Here is a 15,546-nt window from a genome sequence, read left to right as displayed (position 1 = left end):
TTCTCTCTCTCTCTCTCTCTCTCTCTCTCTCTCTGCGCTGATACACTGCCCCGCTGCTGCTGGCTTCGCAATGCTAAATTATGTGATGAGTGTTATTTTACTACAGCGAATTGCCATCATTGTAACAACAAACATATTAAACTTAATAAATAGGGGTTTTCCGTACATGACTTTCTTCTTACACCTACAAATCGTAGCCCAGAATCATGGCATCATGGAATAGGATGAAGGTGATTTTCACTCCTGTCTCTCCTTTGCCCAAATGACATGCTATTCCTTTCGAAGTAAATTTTTCATAACGACAATGTGATCTATCCGTTGGATGCCTATATTATTCCAAAACATTTCACTACCGAGAGAGAGTTGCACATGAAAATGAGTCATCGTTGCATTTACATTTGACTCTTTAAAAAAAAACTAATCTGCAGTCATTCGAACGGCACACAACTTTTCCAAATCCTTACCACATCTGATACGAAATGCAGAGGACACATGGCTTCTGTTTGCTTTGTGCAATATTGCGTCTACAATAATAAACATTGAATAGAACGCTAGTGAATCACATCTGCAGCGATATTTGTTCAGTTTTGGAAAAGGATTTTCGAAATGCTGTTCAAAGCAACGAGTAAAATGTGCCAACTGAGCAAAACCGTCACAAAGATTTATTACTATTTTTAATGCAACTGATTAAGTAGATTTTGAGATTCATTTTTTTTTTCAATTCAATTTTTTTCCATTCTTGGATTCCATGGTGTTTACACTTAAAAACAATTGGTGTGATGTGTTTGAATTTGCTTTGAATGGAAATAGCCAAGTTGATGAACGAAAACGACGCCGGTTACGAAGCTCGAAGTGAATTTCGTAAAAAATCCATCAAAAGGCATTATAATTATTAATGGAATAATTGAAAAATTGCAAACAAAAAAAAAAATACGCGCCTTTCGGTTAACTTTAATTACATTTTCTCTTCTTTAATCGAGAGCATGGATAAAGATAAATGGACGAAGCAGCAGAAAAAAAAACGAAAATAGACTTCGACAATTGTATTGAAATTTGATTTTGCTGATTTTCTAAGCTCTTTTTTCCTCTTTCTCTCTCTCTCCCTCTCTACTACGCGAAAGCAATTCTATGGGAATTGAAGGCACGGTGCAAAGAATGCGGCAAACACAAAATAATACCATGAATTCTTTTTGATTAATCATTTCGTGTACTTGACGCGCCTTTTTATCTGTTTTATCTCGGAGCCGTGCATGTGTGTATGCGTGTGTACGTGTATGTGTTTGTTAGTATATTCATTCATGGCTAGTATATTTAAATATCATGATGAAAGTGCGCAAACATTTATCGTGTCCGAAGCTCAAAGTATGATGAAAAAAAAATAACAACAACGACGACAACGACGGCGACGGACGAAAGAATGAATTCATATTCATACTTCAACAATAAAACTGTTTTACTGTTCAGCATTTTCATATTCGACAATTCCCCGAATAAATTAAATTCTCACTTCGGTTCGGCAGATAGTCAGTGCTTGTTCTCTATCTCTCTCTCACACGCACATACTCTGTCTCTCTCACTGTGTGTTTCTGCCAGTCGTTGGCGCTGGCATTATTCTGTCGGCAGACTTTTCTCCAATAATTTTTTTTTTGTTTGATGCTTGCATTGTGTACGCACCATGCATTCAAACTCTTAGAGACATTATAATTTGAAAACAATTATTTTGAGTGAAAAGTGAATATTTCTCATTTTTTTCACTTCTTCATTCACCTTTGCCTTTTCAACTGTAACTGCTTTTCGGCATGTGTGTTTGTGCGTTTCGTGTATTGTTTGTAGACCAAGCGATGAAATCTGCGCGGCATCGTGTTCTCTTATTTATTTAATTTCTTTTTCTTCTTATTCTTCAAAAATTACATTGAATGGAAACCTTTTGAAAAATGTTTTCTCTTCGATCGACTGTTTATTTCAATTGTGAATTTACAGTTTGTTGAGCAATCTGGCATGAATGTAAACAGATACGTCGAATTCAAAGCAAGCGCATGCAATTTGCATCCGCAATTGCGGTTGCATCGGAAGGAATTTTGAAACGTTGAAGCTCTTCTTTTTCTAGCCATACTCAACAAATATTGTTGCTTGGTTGCTCAATGCTCATGCACATTTGTATCCTTCTTGATTGGTCGTTTTGTTTCATTTCACAGATAACGATATGAATTCGAATTAATTATTAGTCGAGCATATGTGTTTATTTTCCGTCGAATTTGAAATGAAATGGATCGAAATGACGAAAGCAGAATGAAATCATTTTTGTCCAAACACAAAATGCTGAACAAATTTGTTCATGTACGCTTCTGACTTGTGTATTATTTATTTGGTACTTTTAGTGTGTATGTGCGCTGTAATCAAATGTCAGCCATCAACTGAATACATTTTAATATATGGTATCGATTCACTTAATTATATAATCATGACAAAAAACCTAATTTAGTGATTATATCAAAAATAAAGAGAGAAAAGAACGGAAAATGGTCGGCTCTCAGCCGCTTCATAACGTTCTAATCAAGAGTGACGCACCGCTGCAAGCGTGCCCGACTTTGTTGCAGCTAAATAAAAGCCCATTTATCCAATGAACAAAAACGGTGTTTGGTCACATTCAAAGCATACGAAAACAAAAACAAAAATAAAACAAAAAACGAAACAAAAACAAAGGCGCTGAGCCAAAAATTATCCATCAATAATTCATAATACACAAATTCGTAGCACTAATTTCTGTTGATATAATACCATTAAAAGTATTTTATTATTTTTATTGCGAGAAAATGAAACGCACATTTTCGAGAGGGAGTAATCAACGAAACCGAATCGAAGGAGCAAAAGTGGCAGCGGCTTAATGCGTGGCTATGGTCGCACTAGATCCACATCAAGATAACTACAGTTTTGTCTGTAATCATCAGTCAACATGATTTCAATTTATAGTTCCTTTTCATATATGTGTTAACATGAAAAATACAACACTAACGAAATATTCTCATTCCACCGTGGTTGGAATTCTTGTGTTTCGCTGTTCCACATTGGACACTATCAATTGATTTACCAAAAAAAAGTTCAATTTCCATTTAGAACTGTGATAAAAAAAAAACGTGCATGAGAAAGAAAAGAAAATGTGCACATGCACATCCTTTTTTGTAAGTTCATGACTCATGCGAAATCAATCGGAAATGGTACTATTGTTGGACCCATGAAACGTACCATTGCAATCAAATTGTTATCCAAAGTGTCTGATTCAAAGCGTTCATTTCACTGACACGGGCAACTTAGTTTGTCACATGCATTCACATTGGCATTTAATTGATATTTAGTGTCTTTGGGGACCGTAAATGACCATTTGACGTGACTAAAGCACAAAATTATACAAACCCTAAACGAACTATCGAAAGTTTTCGCTTTCGAAAGAATTGAATGGTATCAAGGTTAGAAATAGATAGAGGAAGCAAACGGCAGCATGCGCCTCTATATTTGCGTGTCATTCAATAACATCAATTGCTCCCGAAACGTTGGGAATCCATGACCCATGAAGCAAACACAATTTCGAATAGCGTTTTAATTCAACGGATATCCATTGCTTTCGATTAATAAATTCGAAGAGTTAATTGTAATATAAGTGCAATCATTAGGTCATTGTATTTGGATGGATTTTCGAAATACCACCAATTTTGCAATGTTTCAATTTCGTGGCCATCTTTATCCTTATGTATGCCATAACTTTGAACAGTCACAAAAGTTTTCTCGTTCTAAAGATTTTCCACCGTTGCCAATATGGCTTGCACATTCAGATGTGTTTCGAGGACAATATTTTTGTTTCAAGTGTCGAACACGGCCTAACGGTGACGAAAATGAGCTGATACACTTTGAGAATGCTGTAATATTTGTCTGCATTGTGTGTATTGCCCAGGCGATGTACAGTACACACAGTACACTGGTATGATAGTTGGACAGTTTACTTTTTTTTTCTCGTCTCTGCCTGTGTTTCATATATTAATTTGGCATGTGCGTGTACAACGAAACGGAATGACTCCTCTGCTCAAATGGTAAAAGGTAAGTTTTTCGTCGTTAGTGCTGCTATTATTGCTGTTTTTCCGGTGAAATGTGTAAATTTTGTTGTTGATTTGCCGAAACGAGCGGTTGTGCGCGCGCGAGATAGAGAGCACCAAATGACTTGTTTCGACATAAAAACCGATAATAATGTTGTATCAAATGGTAATGCACAAGTTAATTTAAGTATTATATATATAGAGAGAGTTAATGGTCGTAATGAACTCGACAGTTTTATTATTAGATGTTTTGTACAGATATTTCTGACCAGGCAAATGAAACACTTGTAGACATTCTAAAGTCATGGCATTTCATGTGCTGGCTCTTTTCCGTTTGGCTCAATATTCAAATGTGCGCATGTGAATGTGAATGTGCTTGGGTTTTTTTGTCCCTTTTTTTTCTTTTCTTTTCATTTCATTTCCAATTCCTTTCATGATGAGAGCCGGAGTCGCAGCATTTATTTTCTTTCGTCGAGGAGACGACGACGATGAAGGTGGAGGTTAGAAGTGACATTTATTTTTAACGTTCATCGTATTTTATTAACCTTCTGCCATGCGACATTTTCGTATACGATTGCAAAACATTGCCCTCAAATTGGGTCTGTATTACGAATTTTTCCACGCAACGGTCGCATTGGACACATATTAAACATCTCGTAACCATGTTCAAGTTGAGTCAAAAGCCACCTCATTCCTTCAGTTTCAGTGTGTGTGTGTGTTTTCTTTTCTTCCTCTCTCTCTCTCTCTCTCTCTCTCTCTCTCTCTCTCTCTCTCTCTCTCTCTCTCTCTCTCTCTCTTCTTTTTGGTAAATCTTTCGCCGCTAGTTGTGTCATGCAAACACGATTTTTCGTTAATAGTCGTAGTTTTTCTTAAATTGCCCTTACAAAAATTACATTAATTTCATTTTATTTTATTTCATTTCTCTCTCCCTCTATCGCTCGCTTCTCCGCAATATTTGCTTACATTCACATTTATGGTCCCTTGTATTCAGGTGTCAATGTGACGTTTTTATTAGTTCGATAGAAAATATTAGTTCATTCTCGTTGGATATGTTAACGCCACGCCGCACACACAGCGAGTCAAAATAAAAATCAGCCATTTGCATCGATTAATCGCGCGATGATTACCGAAAGTGTGCTTTAGCTTTTTTTTTTACAAACATTCACCGCGACAATGTCAAAATAATATCCCATGTAATAAGACCGTGTGCGCTAATTTGATTTCATCAAGAAATGAAATAAAAAGCGCAGGTCGGGCCTCATGATTACCACTAACAATAATTACACCATCGGTCGAACCCAATGGAGAGTGCAGAGTAACACTCCTTTTTCTTACTGCCTAATGAATTCATTAAATTGTATTTGCTTTGATTTAATGATTTCTTGTGCAAACAGGACCCAATTCCAACTCAAATTTGTCGACATACTCACATCGATCGATTGCTGGTGCTTAGTTTGTTTGTTTGTTTTTTTTTTTCTTTTCTCACTCGTTTGCGAAGGCTCGTCCTTCATTGAACAACTTCTTGCAATGATGTATGAAAAACATCAAATTATCAACGCAAAGTATTGAATCAAAAATGGATACATTCTTTGAGGGCAGGTTCAAAACGATAAAATCATGAAATTTGACGAACAAATGCCTTTTTCCAAAAGTGTCAATACTTTTTCAATGGCACAAGAAAAAAAAATTGGAAAGAGATATAAATGTGAACATGATCTAAGTGACAGCTGTGAAATGAAATCGGAGGCAAATCCCTTGTGTAAAATGGTTATAATCATTTCAGAGAAGTAACACTAATCCATTAAGTTTATGGCTGTTCGAAATTGTGACTAAAAATGTCGATGAATTGTGCCACAGCTATTACCGTTCGACTTGATTAGCAGCAAATTGTGAAGCCACATTGTGGTGCTTAGAATGCGCAAAAATGATTCTATTTATTCTCGATATTGTTCAACACAAGTCATCTGGCTTACGGCGTAGCATACGATGAATTTTATTTTAATGAATTTGGTGTTCTATTCACCCCAAATACATATTGCGTTCACCATAATTTTTGTGATATTTCTTCTTCTCTCTACTTTCATCCATTTCAAGTTCGAATGCATGTAAATAATTCAATGTGAAATTTGATTGTCAGCATTATCTACTGATGGAAATCACGTTAGAATGCTCAAGCTCAACGATTTGAACAAAACGAATGTTACGAAATTCATCGAAAATTCATTCGTTCCGGTATCTCTGTGTTTGTGTGTCTGTATGTTAAATAATTTCTTGGTCGCCCAGTTTTCACACGCAGCCATCGAATTATGAAGGAAAAAAAAACGAAGCAAAATGTAGAAAATGACGTGTGAACTACGATCAAATCGAAAACAAAACAATACTTCGACAGGGAGCAACAACGGCAACGACAACAACAATAACAGCAAGAACTTCTACCTAAAATTGTCCATTACTACACGATTCGTTTCATTTTCAATGACTCTTTGAGTGTTAACTGTCACATAAATGAATGCTGTAAAGAGTGTCGTCGCTTCGACGCACAATCAATACGGATGGCACCGAAACAGTATTGCTGCTCACCAAATGAAATGGAACATGAAAAGCACCTAATGTAAAGAAAATAAACTTGAAACATCAAACCACTTCTGTTGATTTAAAAGTTACCTTTTTGAAAAATTTATTCGATTTGCGCCCTACGTTTTTGGCCGCACCCTACCTACATATCCATCTATCTGTTGGCATTGTTCAACGTGTGCATGGCTCTTTTTTTCGGGATCGCTTCGACATTGTCACAGCGAGAGAAATTCGTGGAAAAGAAAGAGTGTGTATGAGAGTGAGAGAGAGAGAGAGAGAGAGAGACGAAAAAGAGGAAAACTGTAACAATGCGCCCTATGTTTTTACTTTAGTCGTCGTAAAATTAGCCGGTGACAATGCCTGCACACATGCATGCAAACAAATTCTGTATTGAAGCATTCACAACAAACAATTCAACTAAAATGAACCGAGGAAAAAAAAAACTTCAAACAACGACAAAGAATAGATTTAAACGCAAAAACAGAATGAAAAATCAACGCTTCAGACCACCATGTTGAAAAGAACAAAGGGAAAAAAAATCACCAGCAAAAAAAATACGATCTCTCTCTCTCGCATTGAAATACCAAACTCACAGTTCCCGTCTAAATATAATGGTTTTAAATCAAAATCCTAAACAGAAATACACACAAACACCAGAAATTATTTCGATCAAAGCCAAAACGCGCGTGTAACCCCTTGTACAATGCGTTCGTAGAGCGAAAGAAAAAAAAGTACGCGCTCACTAAACATATACACATCATAAGGCAAATGTTTACGTGGACGCGTCTATTTGACGATCGAATTTGAAGCAATGCTCAGCGGTTGAACTCAGTGTTGTGTTTGCGTGTACTTTCATCTATTGAATGCTATAAATTTTTAATGTGGCAGAGAGACAAACAGACGCACCACCGAAAAATACAATGATACGCATACACGTAGATGTGTTTAAAAAACGATGGAATTATCGTCAATTGGCTAATGCTAATGGCACTCGTTCAAATAAAACCGAATTCATTGTAGAGCGTGCATATTTTGGCAGCACGGAAATTAGACGGCGTCGTCCCCACATTCATAGTATTCTAGGTATCTGGTCCTTGGCCATTGCCATCATTCGCAAACAATACGAGGAGAGTGAAAATCTGATGGAAATGATGGCAAGCGGAAAAAAGGTTGAGAGGAAACATATGAAAAACCATCAAGTCCTCTTATGGTTTGTACTTGTGCACTTATTTTAGGGATTTTCGTGTTTTTATTGTGTTTTATCAATTGAAAAGTACACAAACATGCAACGCACAGACACAACGGTTATACAACACGGCATACATCCAACAGATTTAAAGCAATTTCATCGGGGGTCGTCAGATAGTTGATTTCTATGAATTGAATTAATTTTCGCTTTAAATAGTTTTTACATTGCATTTTCTGCCTGAATACACTTTTCATTTTTCCTCTGCGTTGTCAGATGCGATTGAGATAAACGAATATGGGTAAAAATGTATCTGTTCAAACAATTAGAATGTCTATGCGGTATGGAATATGGGTATACTGACTACGGATTTTGTTCATTTTGTATGGTTTATTAAGATGAAGTCAATCGAAAAAAAGACCACAAAATCAAACGGAATTCCGTTTCATCTTGATATTCGTTTTGAACCATAGACAAAGGTTCAATTATTAAGGCAGACACATTATCTTACTTTCGAATCGACAATTCAATTTTGATTCAAATCTTAAAAAAAAAAAAAATGTCCAGTGAGCCTGAGTCTCGAGATGCTCGATCGATCAAATTTGGTGGTCTAGTGTAAATATCGAATTGAACTTACCGGGATCTGTGTCTAAGCCGTGAGGTGGTTGTTGTGATAATGGTCCAGGTGTGCTCCCACTACCAGGTGATCGTACATCATCGTTCATTGCTCCGACGTATGACAACGATGAACTCGGCGGCCGCTAAAAATGTCAGAAAAAATGAAAGAAAATACGATTGATTAGTTTTATCCAATTTCAGATCACGAAAAATGTAAACGCAAAAAAGACAATCTTTTCATTTCTTTCTCAATTGCATGTATATAAATGAAATATCCAAGAGCTGTCCACTGATCAAAAAAAGGTACAAAAAGAGACATAAAGAAATATGGAATTTGCTTGTTACTTGTCATTGAGTAATTAAGTTGTTGATATCTGCGTATAATTCATTAAAAATGCATAAATTTCATCTCAGGCCGACTGAAATGAATATGTCACTTTTCTTGCTGGTGGCGAGTGACATGTCATAACAGTCATAAATAAATGCGATTGTTCGAAGATAATTGAAAAATTTTCACCAAAAATAACTGAAATATGATTGTATGTTGAGACAATTGATAATCATGGTCCTTTCAGGCGACATCGATGGCGACGGTGGCGGCAAACGCGAATACAAGCCGCTCAATATGGTACACAGTATGTGTTTGAACGGATTCTATATAAAATCAACTCTCGATACATTTTATTCGTCTGCCGTTCATGCTTCGGAAGAAAAATGTTATGAGAAAAATGCATAAACACGATTTCATGGAATGATTGCCATATTCTTCTTCTCCATAACGGCCATTTATTGCATAATATGATGTGAAGACCAAATGAAAGAAAAAAAAAAAAGAAGAAACAATATTGAGGTCTGGCAAATGCAGCGGCGAATGAAAATATGAGAATTGCATATTTTATTCAAAAGACGGGCAAATACCAAATAAATGCTCAATGGTAAAAAAAAAACCACGTGCCCAAGACCACGGAGAGTAATTTCACGAATGTTACATTCAAGAAAATTTAACCAATTTATTTGTTATGAATAATAAATCGACTTCGTGATACAGGCATGCCTCATGTTTTATACATAATTTAATTGTTTTTTAATTTTTATCATATCGGCCGGTGCCATGGCACTCGTTTGCTCGATCACTGTTCCCTTTGAATTCGCTCAGTGTCGACGGCTTTCATAAAGAAATGCAATTAATAACAATTGATGTCTCTTCTACTAACTAGCCGAAACTGTATTATATGCAGAATCCAGTTGCGATCAACGAAGGTCAGCCGGTGCAGCAGAAGTGTACTGTTGCCAATTCAAAATATCGAAAATTTAAACTATTTTTCACATCACAACTAAAACATTCGACTCATTTTCGCTGAATGAAATTTCGTTCGGCTGACTGGGATGTATGGGAGCCAGTGCAAGCGCATTCCAGTAATGTGCAAAACATTGTGACACTGACGTTGGTTTGTTGTGTTTTCGGGGAGCTGATTAATATTTTGTCTGTTACTCTGCTTTTTGCCAGTCATCATTGTAAAACTTATGACATATTGCTCGTCAGCAGCAAGCAATTCTATCCAGAATACGAATACATCGATAAAGTGACTTGCTCGCTGTTTTCCGACGATGTGAAATCGAGAAATGTGCACCGAAAATGAATAAGAAGTAACTCTTTGCCCGTTGTCGTCGACAAATAAATGACAAACGGATAGCGTTCACATCAGCATTCTTTCGGCTCGTCAGCCGCTGTTTTCGTCATTCCTTTTTCGCCTCACAAACCATTGCCATGCATTACAATGACATAATGCGTTCTGTGATATGAACGCCAATTAACCTGCTTCTAATATGAATGGCTTTGTTCGCACGTGAAATGCAATATGAATTTTAAATGGGTAGCGCTATAAAAATATTTTGTTAATTCAGGCGTTTGTTGCTATTGTCCATGCATCAGCACTCTCTCGCTCTGCGTCTTGAGCCATGCAGCACCATTTTGCATGGAACGGCAAGGAAACAGTTTGCTGCGTTCGCTCAACACAAACATTCTTAATAAATCAAAACTTTGTAAAAACAAACGGGGAAAAAAACGTCCACATGCAGTCCGTGCGATGCAAAGAGTACGGAGGCAGCTTCATGTCCGCATTACATATGGTTATGAAATGTGTTCAAAGCATGAATGCGCATAGTTTTCAGTAAAAATGACGAAATTCTTGGCAAATTTGCTCATCACAATCACAATTGGCTTCGATGTCGAACATTTCCTTTCTATATCCACTTCGTGAGTTTTTTTTATTCATTTTTCTTTTGACGTGTGTTCTTTCTGTTTCTGCAGCAGACAGAATGAGTATGTGTTGGTTTTTTCCATCGATTTTGTTGCTGAATGATATCTCCACTAGTATGAATTATGTATGTAAAACGTAGACATCGAAAATTTTAATAATTTGCTCAAATGGGCTTCAATCGGACGTATAGGATTGAATTGGCTATAAAAGATCGAAAATGTCGTTTTTTTCATTCATACTCTTGATGCTTGCTTTTTGCTTCGGCTTATTCTGCCATTTCGTCAACTGAATGTTTGCTTTTGCGTGCCATCGAATTGGCGAACAAACTTACTTCTCAAATCATAACAAATCAGATGTCCATTGAGCCGAAAATAAAGAGCGAGAAAAGAAGAAAAAAGCAAACAATCATCTGAAAATGCTCTCAAGCTATTTCGTGAACAAATTCTTTTTTTCCATTTTGTTACTGTTTAAAGTGCAATCAAGCAATAGCCGGGAAATGGCATAGCACGCTAGTGCACATGCGAAAAAGCAACTGGGGCGCAAGAAACGACGAAAAATGATGAAATTCTTAAAATTTTATTTTCATGCGTGTGAATACGAACGACGTGGTGTATGAGCGGTGAGCACGTCAATTTAAATAGACAATCGTTGCAATTGCCACTAGTAGAGCAGAAACAATCTGACGACTCTAAGTTGACCAAGTTGTCGCGAATCATTAACATTTTGACTAAATGATCGCGTCAACGTAAATCGATTCAAATTTACGTCAAATGTCATTTCGTAAATTTTCCTGATCAATGACAACGACAGTAGGAGCCGAGTCGTCCTATTTGTGTGCACAGTTACACCATTTAGAGCGGGGCGCGTGATGAGATACACGGTATGTGGCAATATGAATGCCGCACTGCAGTTAAAGTGGTTTTGCGGTACTGGATCATTTGTCGTGTTGTTGATAGAATGTTTCTGTGAAAAAATGTCGTGATTTTATCGCGTATTTTTTTAAATTTCATTCCTTCTTATTTTACATACTTTTCTAAAAGTGTCCCGACCACAAAATCATCATCATCCCAGACAATAACACCAACAACGCCACAAAATATCTTGATTCATATTTCTATAACTCAGCGTCACTCATACAAATGCACAGATGCGCGCGCGGATGCCGAGAACCATTAAAATGGAATTACCTCAGAGAAAAAGAGCGAAGAGGAAGAAAAAATTCAATAAAAATTTCTAAACCGAAATGTTTTTGCGTGCGGCGAATGAATCTAAGCTCATAAATTTAATTATCTTTTCATTTATATGCTTTTTTATGACATGCAGGCGCACTTAAACACATGTATCAATTTAAGAAGAATGACAGGCGAGTGTAAAACTCAAAACTGGCATCGTACACATACTTACACAGTGCGAAACCACTGCGAAATTCATGTGGTATGATTGTAATAATTTTTATGGCTTCGAATAGAAAGAAACATCCAAACTGTGAGCAGTGATAAAAAGAAACAAGCATGCACCGACTAGATGGAAGTTGTCGAGATGCGAGCGGCACGAGTTTCGCTTCCCGTCTGGATTTTAGCTACAAAATTAATAACTTCTTCAATCAGCCAATTTTTCCAACGTGATAATTTGGTTTTACTTTCTGGTTTGTAGCTACCTAGCGTAACTTAAGGTTATTTATTTAATTCCATTGATAGACAAAATGATATTGTAAAAGTCATAAGTTTGACTTAATAATTAATCGATGTTAATCATTTATTTAAACTAAGCACTCATGGATTTGTTGACGTGAGTAACGCGAAGGTGGATAAATGTGATGACAATTCAGTCTGTTTTGACAAATTTCGCGGGCATAAAACCTGATTGACCTGAACTAAATATTGCATGCCATTTCCCAACTATGCCGTCGCTTTTTTCTATCTTTCCCTCTCTTTCTCTCCACCGACTGCCAGACGGGGATTTCAAAGTGCCTATAAAAAAAAGCATTTGCCGCTGCGCCGAATGTCAAAATCAAATGTTATATGCTGCCACTGAAATTGCTGATGTGCGTGTCAATATATATATGTTCAAGAAGGCGCAACCAACATATTGCTCTGCGCACACATTCAATGGTATTTATTTCGATAAATACTCATTTAATATTCATAAGTACATCAATAAAAACATTTGTTGATTTTTCCCTATAAAAATAAACTCTCTCTCTCTCTCTCTCTCTCTCTCTCTCTCTCTCCTAGTGCGTACAATGCAAATAAATCCGGTCAAATAAAGAAAACAATGCAAACGTGGTGAGATGGAATGGAACGAACATGGAAAAGAGAATGGGAATGAAATGTAAATAAAATTGCCATTTGTTGATGTGATTTTGTCTCGCTTTCGAATTGTTGCTCCCGTTTAGATGGTTGATCAAATTGATGAAAGCTAAGGGTTGATACTTTCCCACACCAGCTTACAAGGGCATTTCAATGCATTGAAATAACCTAAATACACTCAGAACAACAAAAAGTGAAAGTATATTTGATCAACTCATCAGAACACAAAAAAAAACAGAATAATTGAAGCATTGCGAGCAAACGTTGAATTACTAATATTTAATGTCTTTTTTTTCTTTTTCTCTCCACTCAACACAAAACATATTTGGTTCGTGTACAAACACAAACATGTCACTTCTACTGGTTTAGTGTCAAATATACAACGGATGATTTGCCGGATTTCGCAACCAAACGAATTGTTCCACTATTGTGGTAATTTGTGTGTTTTTCTTTCAACGGTATTAATTTTAAAGCTGAACTTTCATAATTCGTGGTAGCGCTAGGCTAATTGAAAATGATCGCATTGCAGACATCCTTAGTAATCAAGACGTGGCGGTTCGTTATTTTTCATTCTAAGTTTCAAGTGATCACATATGGTTTTTGTTGTTTCTCACTTCCTTTTCGCCCAATCCATGGTTCCAGACGCGCGCATTTGATGTGTCACAAATTGGAATAGTTTGATTGTAAGATGTAAGACTTGAATTGGGAAATATCTTAATGTAAAAACGAGCATTTGATATTCTGGCACATCATTTAGCGGAAGCGGATTCGTTTTCAAATGTGGTGATAATTGGTAGATATACACAAACTTCGATGATAGACTAGAGTATTTCTTAGAATGGCTGGATTATACTCTTTTAATTTTGACAGATTCAGCATGTTTTAGTGTCGTAAATAGCATTTCGATTCATGAATAGCAGCAAATCAATCGGCAGACATTTATCCGATAGCCATGCCAGATAATTGTTCATAATTGCATGCTGTGAACATGAATGTGAATCCGAAATTTAATCGAAAACCATCTTGGGATGGATAGATAAATGATTGTGTCTAAGCATGAATATTGAACGCTCGTCCGCTATTAAAGTTGGTATTCACATTTTGTTTTTCTGGTGTGCTCAATCCCCGTTTAATTCCGTATGATGTGAAGACGTGTGCCATCGATGATGGCTGACCACACCACACACATTTGAATTGCCCGTAATGATGTTAAATCATCACGCGCTTCACAAATATTCATGCGCTTAATTTGTTATTTAGCCCGATTTCATTAAGTAATTTTGCTCGCGCCAACTTCGCACATCATTTCTTCTTCTCACTCGCCGCACTGTATCCAGGCATCCAGAATGAACGAGTGTACAATGGAATTATCACGGATCACGTGGTCTGGCTCAAACTCAAAACTATACAATGACATTTGTTTCCTTGGGTTACATTGGATGTTTCTTTGATTCGGTATTTTGCATTCGCTCTGCGGCTATATAGCCCAGCCCGTTCCCTTGTTTTTTTTTTTCTTTCTCTTTCTTATTGTAAATTCATTCGTTGATCCCGACCGACAGGTATTGTTAACAAATAAAGAAACAATGTAGGTCGATGCCATGTGTGAGTGGGCTCTCATCTTTTGTTTGTGCCAAACAAACATTGGACGGCGAGATGTGTTCGTTGTGTGTAAATTTTTATGATTGTTGTCTTACACGAAACCGAATAATAATTTATTAGTTCTTAAATGCTCATTAACTCGACAATAATGTCGAACACGCATAGATTTATTATTTATGCAATGATATACATGTAACGCTCCAGACAAAATGTGAAAAGAAACATACACGCTCGCACGCTCACACGCTCACACACGCACACACGCACAATGAATCGAATCAAAGCGAGCGAACAAAGGGAGAAAATGTTTATTAGGCACAAAAACTCAAATCTGACGATATCATCTGTCATAATTCCATCTTCTTCTTTTTTTCATTCGGTGTTGGGCTTCATTGGCTTTAAAACGCAATGAGATGCCATATGCTTTATTGCCGCTCTTTTCAACTAAATATTCTTTGTTTCGGATCTTTGAAGAATCAATATATGAACCACAGAAGCGGCCAATGATTCACTCCGAACTGAATAAGCGCAACAGTTTACTGTTTGGAAAATGAAATACCGTTACAATTACTTCGCTTTCATATAATTGAATGCATTGCGACTTAGCATTTTTCTTTCTTCTAATATGAGCTAGCTAGTTCGATCGGTTCATTTCACTGACAATGAATGCGATCAAGGTGATGGTGTTTTATCACTTTGATGTAAACGATGCACATAAAGTCTATCATTTTTGGCCCTCCAATTTCGGAGTTGTACCCAATATCGGTGCGACTACGGTACCGATTCTTTTTTAAAACCACAAAATTTTACGGTAATTATAGTATCCCTCGATCCAAACCATTATCGAGAAATTATTTTTAATGAGGCCATGTTATTCCATAGATTCAGATCGTGCACGCACAGCCACGCATCTC

At 36.7% G+C, this 15,546-nt stretch overlaps 1 protein-coding gene across 6 annotated transcripts in view; it reads right to left on the bottom strand.

Annotated features, from left to right (window-relative positions):
• Positions 1–15,546, bottom strand: part of LOC129579010 (homeobox protein homothorax) — a 311,382-nt gene that overhangs the window by 185,606 nt on the left and 110,230 nt on the right. For 4 of the 6 annotated variants that reach the window (XM_055468462.1, XM_055468463.1, XM_055468468.1 and 1 more), the window contains exon 7: positions 8,483–8,606. In XM_055468462.1, the coding sequence (XP_055324437.1) occupies positions 8,483–8,606 (124 nt within the window). Of the gene's footprint in view, positions 1–7,905; positions 8,607–15,546 lie in introns of those variants that run through there. The other 2 variants (XM_055468464.1, XM_055468465.1) reach the window with 2 other exon arrangements.

The sequence above is a fragment of the Sitodiplosis mosellana genome, unplaced genomic scaffold (genome assembly GCF_009176505.1).
Source record: "Sitodiplosis mosellana isolate CC-2019 unplaced genomic scaffold, AAFC_SMos_1.0 Smas_scaffold_6226, whole genome shotgun sequence".
Taxonomy (NCBI): Eukaryota; Metazoa; Arthropoda; class Insecta; order Diptera; family Cecidomyiidae; genus Sitodiplosis; species Sitodiplosis mosellana.
The sequence above is the reverse complement of the archived record's forward strand: the minus strand, read 5'-3'. Positions and strand labels throughout refer to the sequence as shown.